Below are 7,967 nucleotides of genomic sequence, written 5' to 3' on the forward strand. Positions count from 1 at the left end.
GTTTTATCATACTAGATACATTTGAAAGTTCTGTTATAATGCTACTCTGTGCGGTCGTAACCGGTCTATTAAAATGCACAATATATTAAAGCGTCTTTGGTGTTTCCACGTTTGCTACAAAACAAACCCGGAAATCGAGGGTGTATGACGTCATTGGCAGGTGACACAATGACACTATAGACACGGTCCGTGTCACTCGTTAAAATTGCTTATTTCTCTGGATTTAAACATTCTTTGAAACATTTGGGATAATGTAAGTACACAAGTCAGCAAAATATATAAAACTGTTCTAGTGGTTTTTGGATATTTTAATAAAAAAATCTTACATATTGTGCCTTTAAGCTTACCAAGGCTGCGATTATTTGATAAAAATACAGTAAAAACTGTAATTTTGTGAAATATTACAATTAAAAATCTTATCTTACATAGTAGTGAAAATATTTGCAGTATGGAAGCCTGTTTCCGCCACCGAGTAAAAAATAAAAAAAGGTAATTGCGACTTTTATCTCACAATTCAGACTTTTTTCTCACAATTGTGAGTTAGCATCTCGCAATTCTGACTTTTTTTCAGAATTGCATGATACAAACACAAATTTTTTTCTCAGAATTGTCAGAATTTCTCAGAATTGTGAGATATAAAATATTTTTTTCTTGGAATTGCGTGATATACAGTAAACCCGCAGTTGCGAGTTATAAAGCCAGTATTGCGTGATATAAACTCGCAATTGCGAGGAAAAAAAAGAGAATTGGGAGATTTAAACTAGCAATTCTGAGAAGTAAAGTCGCAATTCTGAGAACATATTCTTTTTTCCCTTTCAGGATTGGACTTTATAACTTACAATTGCGAGTTTATATCTCAGTTCTGAGAAGCAAAGTCAAAATTGCGAGAAAGAAGTCAGAACTGCGAGATATAAACTGGCATTTGCGAGAAAAAAGTCAGAATTGCGAGTTTACATCTCACAATTCTGACATGGTGACTTGCAATTGTGAGTTTATATCTCACAATTCTGAGAAAAAAAGTCAGAATTGCGAAATGTAAACTCGCAATTGTGAGAAAAAAGTCAGAATTGTAAGATAAAAACTTGCAATTACCTTTTTTTTTATTCAGTGGTGGAAACAGCCTTCCATATTGTAGACTTCAGATATCAGTCAAATATCTGAACTGACAACTCAAATATCAAATATTAAAGTCAACATGAAATGTCATTTGCAACCTATTTTAATTCTGTGAGCTGAGTTATTTCTAATTGAAACAGATGAGAAAATGTAGGATGGGACTTGATGTTATCAGTTAGGAATTAACTGGATTTCGAGAAAGTGGCTGGAGGGAATGGGTTGAAAAATAAAAGTGACTGGCTATGTCAGCCGAAAAGGAAAGTAGTTTTTTCTTGGGAATAACTTGCAATGATGAAACTTAGATAACATGTATTTAGACAGTAAATTAGGCCAGTTTTATAGAATTTTTACTCTAGTAGATTGATAAAATTAGAAGTATTGCATTTTAGATTTCTTTTGCTGAGCGAGTGTTCCTTGTAGGCAATGTAATAATTTGTGTATGAGACAAAATTGTCAGACCAAGCAAAGGTAAGCCAGAAAATGTGGGAAAGGAGTGTCGGTGGGGGCGGACATCACAGCTGTCACCCGTCTGTACATTGTAATCATAGCATAATATCTCCAGAACATCTGAATAACATCCTGGTGCCTCCTCATCAAAACATAGCAGCCAAGCCTCTTTAGTTGTGACAGGATCTACGGCTGATTTAGCAGGAGCAGTCCCTTTGTTCTCTGATCTGACTGAATGAGCGCTTTCTCCGTAGATCTTACACTTACACTGCTTAATATCGCAAAACTCATTTCCCTATATATATATATGTGTGTGTGTGTGTGTGTGTGTGTGTGTGTGTGTAACTTATATGTAACTTATATATAACTTTGCCTCAGCAAACGCTCCTTTTTAAGCCACATTCATCAAAGATCAATTTCGATCTTCTCAATCTTTTTTTTCAGTGCTTACTTAAGGGGATAACATTACATAGTCTATTTGAGCTGAAGTGCAGAGATCGATGGAAAGGCATATAACGCTGCAGTCACTGTGGCCTCATATGACATTTATCAGTTACAGAGATAAGTCTGTTGTTCCTTTGCACAAGAACATAAAACAACTTAATACCACAGTCTGAAAGGTTAAATCTCATTTAATTATCTTCAGCCTCTAAGTGCAAAGAAAGCTTCATGCAGATTTGAACAAGGCATATAATTGAGTCTTTTTTGAAAGAAAACCCACATAGCTGTGTCCTTAGAGAGCTGCTCGGCCATATATCATCTCAATAGTGGCTGAAAAATCAAGTTTTATACAGATAAAGGGGATTAATTTATTTGAAGTGGTGACCGTGAAGTTGGCAAACGTTTTGAACTCACAAATGCTCACAAATAGTAACTTTCATGCTGCCTTCTGGGTTTTCAACTAGGATTCATGTAATTGTTTTAGCCGTTCCCAACCCGTCTGATAAGGGTGTTCATATCTCTCCCACTACAAAACATCAATGGTTGAGGATTTCTTATCATGAAACTTGGGTCTGTCAAATTATTATACAGTTCTGAACCTTTTGACAGCAACAGAGAGAGAGATCAATACCACTTTAAAAACACTGTAACAGAATCTAAGTTAAACATACATTTTTAAAAAGTTAGAAACTTTGAGGACTAAAATGTCAAGCTCTGAAAGAACTTCACATCTGAAATGCAACTGAATCCACCTGGACTCCTCACGCAAATGATTATTTCAGTAACTTCACTAACTATTTTACATGTATTTACAGTATGCTAAATATGATGGTTGCTTTTCCCCCTAGAATCCACAGTGTTCATCCCATTGTCTACATACTCGATTGAGGAAGATATTGGAGAACTTCTGATTCCTGTGCGAAGATCTGGAGATGTCAGTCAAGAGCTCATGGTTGTCTGCTTCACACAACAAGGTGAGTTATAATAGAAACGTAAAGGTATTTCCATTTCTTACAAACCAAATCAAACTTGAACATGAATTTAAACTTTCAAGCTCATCAGATTTCTTCAACTACATTTTTTAACTTTTAAGTGGCGTTTATCCTAAACCCACTAGACCCGTGAGATTCAATTTGAATGCTCACAACTTCCTCTAATCTTCCCTTTTTTCTCATCCGTGCAGGTACAGCCAAAGGCACGGTTCCCACCACAGTGCTTTCCTATTCTGACTACATTTCTCGACCCGAGGAACACCACAGCGTGCTGCGTTTCGATAAGGGCGAGACGGAGAAGCACTGCCGTGTGGTCGTCATCGATGACTCACTCTACGAGCCAGAGGAAAGCTTTAATGTCACCCTCAGCATGCCCATGGGCGGCCATCTGGGTCAGGAGTTCCCCACCACCAGGGTCACCATCCTGCCTGATGTGGATGACGGTAAGATACTTCACTGTGTTGGATGTGTTAGACTTGTTTGGTATTTATATGTAAGTTTTGTAATGTTTCACCAAGAGACCAAGTATAGTTTGAGTTTGATGATCAGAGGATTTTAAAAAATGAGGCAAATTATCCAGTGGGATTCAGTTCTGCTGTGCATAGTGGAAAAAATAATTGCAAGAGTTTGTAACAGTTGCAGGACTTTTTGAGTGGGATTTAACTTAATCAGTAGTGTTTTGGACTGTTTAAGTAATGCACAAGGAAGACTGGAATATTCTTAATCTTGAAATATTTATGAGCTTTCTAAAGTTTTTCAGGCAGGTAATCATATAAAAAAAACTATTCTTTTAAATCTTTGGGGCACTTGCAGGCTAAGAGACGCTTGAAAACATTTTCTTGACAGTTGCTTCCATTCGAGGCTGCAGCTTGGGAAGCTATCGGAGGCTTTGTTTTAAAGGGGTCATATGATGCTGCTAAAAAGAACATTATTTTGTGTATTTGGTGTAATGAAATGTGTTTATGCGGTTTAAAGTTAATCCCGTAGCGATCTAGCTCAGAAATTTGAAGGCAAGATCACACTGAATGTTTAATCTAAATTCATAGGATTTATTGAACACCACAGCAAACCTTGAAATGATTTTCCAGCCATAATTCATGAAGTATGAAAGCAAAGAATGGTGGAGTCTCACCTTAAAGTGGGGAGAATGGATTATTTTGTCTGTAGAGAGAGAGTATTATTCCAATATGTTGTGGATTTCTTTCTTTCTTTTTGTGCCTGAAAGAGCCACCTGTCTGAACCTTTCGGAGTGAAGTTTAGCTTGAAAAAAATTATTTGTGGGAAAATTGTGATTTAATTATCATTATTTGAAAATGTAATTTAATTCTAATGCGAAACAATCAACAGGTTCTGAAAAATTAAACAGACTTAAATTTTTATATATAAAAAATAATAATTATATGAGGCTTCTCCCATTTTTTAGGCCTAGTAAAAAGTAATTTAATTTTATGCATAATAAGAAATTCTAGAAAATCTTAGAATAAAATTTAAATAATCGACTCGCCTGGATGTTGCTCAAAATATGTATTTTCTTTTTCATACAATGCAATTGATCAAATTTAATAAAATTGACTGACTTTTATAATAATACTAAATCCATAAAATAGCTATGTGTGAACATAAAATGAATATGGGGTATTATGTGCAAACAGAAATTAATATGGGGTTCAAGCAACATGATAAAGATTAGATGATCATATGATTTTGTTTTTTAGATGAACTGTCCCTTTAAGAATATACAATTATTAATGACCTTAGTTTTAATGATAAACAAAACATAACAGATCCGGTCATGTATATTTTATCCTTAAGCCTTTTTAAGGTTTGATTTTTATCTAATATGACTTTAAATGTGCATCAAAAACAGGGCTATCCATTTTGAAGCTGAAAGCTGTCCTCAGGCGTGTACATGTCTATGGGTACACATGTGCATCTGTGCCCCAGAAAGCACCTTATCGCTCATCTCCAGGTGTAGTTACAGGTGCTGTTCTCTATCAGATCTCCCCACGGTGCCTCTTTGTTCAGCAACACCTCCGGGCCTCCCCATCTCTCACAGCTGCCCGGCTATCTCCTGAGACCGATGCTTATCCTGCACAGAAAGGGTAGACTGGAAGTAAAAGATCCAACAAAACCGCTGGTTTTTTTTAGTTCTACCTACATGAAACTCAGATTCTGCTGGGAAGAAGGAGCCCTCGAGTTTGTGGGAGGTCTGAAATCTATTTGCATTTACGCACACACACACATAAGCCAGAAGAAAAAACTTTGGCGAATTCAATTTATTCAGTTTGCTTTTGATGTGTAACAGCCTTTGAAGTAATTTGGTTTCATACAAGCAAATCTTTCATTAAAAATCTCATGGAAAATAAAACGTTGATGGACCAGATGATGGACAGCTTATGGATTGAAGCTCTCCTATCTCTGGGCAATTGAATCATAGATAGATTGCGTTTATTACTATTTATGGCAGGGTTTTATGGTGGTGAAAGTGTCCTTCTTTTTAGAGGACGGGTTACATGCCTGAAATTCCCAACAGTTGGTCGCTGCAATGTAATTTAAAACGTTGCGTGTCGAAACGTCGTGTTTGAGTCTCCAGGGTCAGCTCTAGAGGCGTCAGCACAACTGTGGTGCCACATTGATGTCTCTGTCAAGTTTTTTATGAGGGTGGACTTCATGGAATATTTTTCAATCTGTAACCCTGTCCAGAATGTCACCAAGCCATTCCAAATGTCAGGAAAGTAAAATACTGGCAGAAAACATTTGGAGATCAAGTGGCTGGAAAAACATTCATGGCTGATAGATAGATAGATAGATAGATAGATAGATAGATAGATACTTATTTATTCATTTATGTATGACAGGTCAGATTTTCAGTTTCACAAGTCTCTGGTAATGTTTGAGCTTACCGAAATAGGACAAAAGATGTTTTGTTTAGCACTTTTTTGGTTTTACCTCAGCTCTTGATTGTCAAGGTGAGGTAAATGACAATCGGAAGCCTCTTACGCATATCAGTTCGCAGGCTGATCCTATTTCTTACGGGTGATTTGTCAAGTATAAACACACAGGGTGGAGGACAGCACTGCCGTGTAGAAACTGTCTTTGTTTACATCTTCATTGTTATCTTGTTTTCCAGTCCAGATACTTGGCTGATGTCAAGAATTTCAGCAAGGAGGAGTTAAAAAAAGGAGAGAAAGAGAGAAAACATTGCCTGGAGCTACTCTCTGACAGCAGTGCTGGTTCACTTTTGCAAATGACGCATACACCTGAAACCTGATCGACTGTTTTTAGAAAAGACAGCACCGTGTCAGCTTATTGAGTGCCACCTACTTAGAGTACTCAGAGCACGCACACACAGCAACAACACCCGGTAAAAATAGACAGACAAAGATATAGATAGATAGATAGATAGATAGATAGATAGATAGATAGATAGATAGAGTACTACTCTATTCTGTCTGTACTGAGTTTCTCACACACACACGTTTGTTTTTCTGTCCAGGTTGAGACTTTCTATTGGTTTCTATTGTTTTTATGCAGAGAAAAGGGCATGCATTGTTCTCTGCCTTTACCCCTAAACCTAACTCTCATACAAACCATTTCAGGTTTTACTCTTCTTATATTTGGTTTTCACATGTCTTTTGTAATTGTATTGGTAACAAGAATCAGCTGGCAACATCATATTTAGGAAATCTGTGTGTTGATAATGAGTGCGGTGGGACGTGTTCTCGCACGCTGTGGTAACTGCCGCTGGATACGGCAAAAATCACCCTCGCATGCATCAAGGAAGAACCACATTTGAGTTATTGTAACTATAAAACAAGAGGATACTTGTACCTCAGGATCAGGCTCACTAATATACTGCTTGATGTCAGACTGTGAATGTGTGCTGGGCTAATAAAGCTATGATTATGGACCACTTGGAGAGCAAAATGAGCGTAGGTGGCTGTCTGTCTGGAGCCTATTATTAAGATCCAGTCTTCCGATTCTGGGTCAGCCTGGAGGAGAATAGGCAGATGTCCTGTGGAGAAGTTGGTGATTGAAGGGAATTGTTAGGTCACATTTCTTTCATCATTAATTGAAGAAATATTTTGTCAACAATAACAAAAATTATGCTTCAAGGCGAAATTTAAATGGATAGTTGACCCAAAAATTCAAACAGTTGATGGTAGCCATTGAGTTCCATAGTCTGTATAAAAATAGAATGGCTACAATCAACTGTTTGTTACTAGCATTCTTCAATATATTTTTTTGTGTTTAACAGAGGAAAGAAACTCTTGTTTTGGAACAACATGAGGGTGACTAAATGATGAAAGAATTCATTTTTGGGTGAACTATTTCTTTAAATCATTTTAAATGAATACAAAAATATAATAAGAATAAAGAAAATGTGACATTCATTTTTTATGTGCACTTTGAGCATATAAAAACATGCAGCTGAAATTGTGACTGAAATCTTTAATTTGGTCTTCACAGTACATACAGGTCATTTTTTAAACAGTCATAAGTAGTGGCAACGTAATATGGCATTAGCCAGCAATCACAGATTTTGCATTGTCAATCACAGAAAGCACCCTGGCGAGTCGACTTTTTTGCAAGAGAATTACCTGTTCTGGTGCTTTTTTAAAGAAAATTGCAGCAAATCAATTCCGCTCCTGTGGAAATGTGTACAGTGTGTTCTTGCTAAGAAACACTTAGCGCTGTGTTAATGTGCTCTGCCATTTTCTTCTACCCAGAGGTCTTTGCTTTTTATAAATGCTCTCTCTGTGGGAATGCTAAGGAAAGTTCAAGCGCACATGTCTGCATGTAGACGTGTGAAGCGCACACCCAGACTCCCAGGGTACATTCTGCCTCTCTCACTGTGTGTGCACATAATTGAATATAAAATTATAATGTTATATGATGTATAATATTCATATAAAATTATTATGCGATATATATGTATATTTTTGTGTGTATATATATAATAATTATATA

At 36.6% G+C, this 7,967-nt stretch overlaps 1 protein-coding gene across 1 annotated transcript in view; it reads left to right on the forward strand.

Moving 5' to 3' along the window:
• Positions 1-7,967, forward strand: part of LOC107752721 (FRAS1-related extracellular matrix protein 2-like) — a 75,861-nt gene that overhangs the window by 46,751 nt on the left and 21,143 nt on the right. The window contains exons 5-6 of the mRNA XM_016568750.1: positions 2,853-2,978; positions 3,188-3,439. Of these exons, the coding sequence (XP_016424236.1) occupies positions 2,853-2,978; positions 3,188-3,439 (378 nt within the window). The remainder of the gene's footprint in view (positions 1-2,852; positions 2,979-3,187; positions 3,440-7,967) is intronic.

This window comes from Sinocyclocheilus rhinocerous, unplaced genomic scaffold (assembly GCF_001515625.1).
Source record: "Sinocyclocheilus rhinocerous isolate Xijiao unplaced genomic scaffold, SAMN03320098_v1.1 scaffold1965, whole genome shotgun sequence".
NCBI lineage: Eukaryota > Metazoa > Chordata > Actinopteri > Cypriniformes > Cyprinidae > Sinocyclocheilus > Sinocyclocheilus rhinocerous.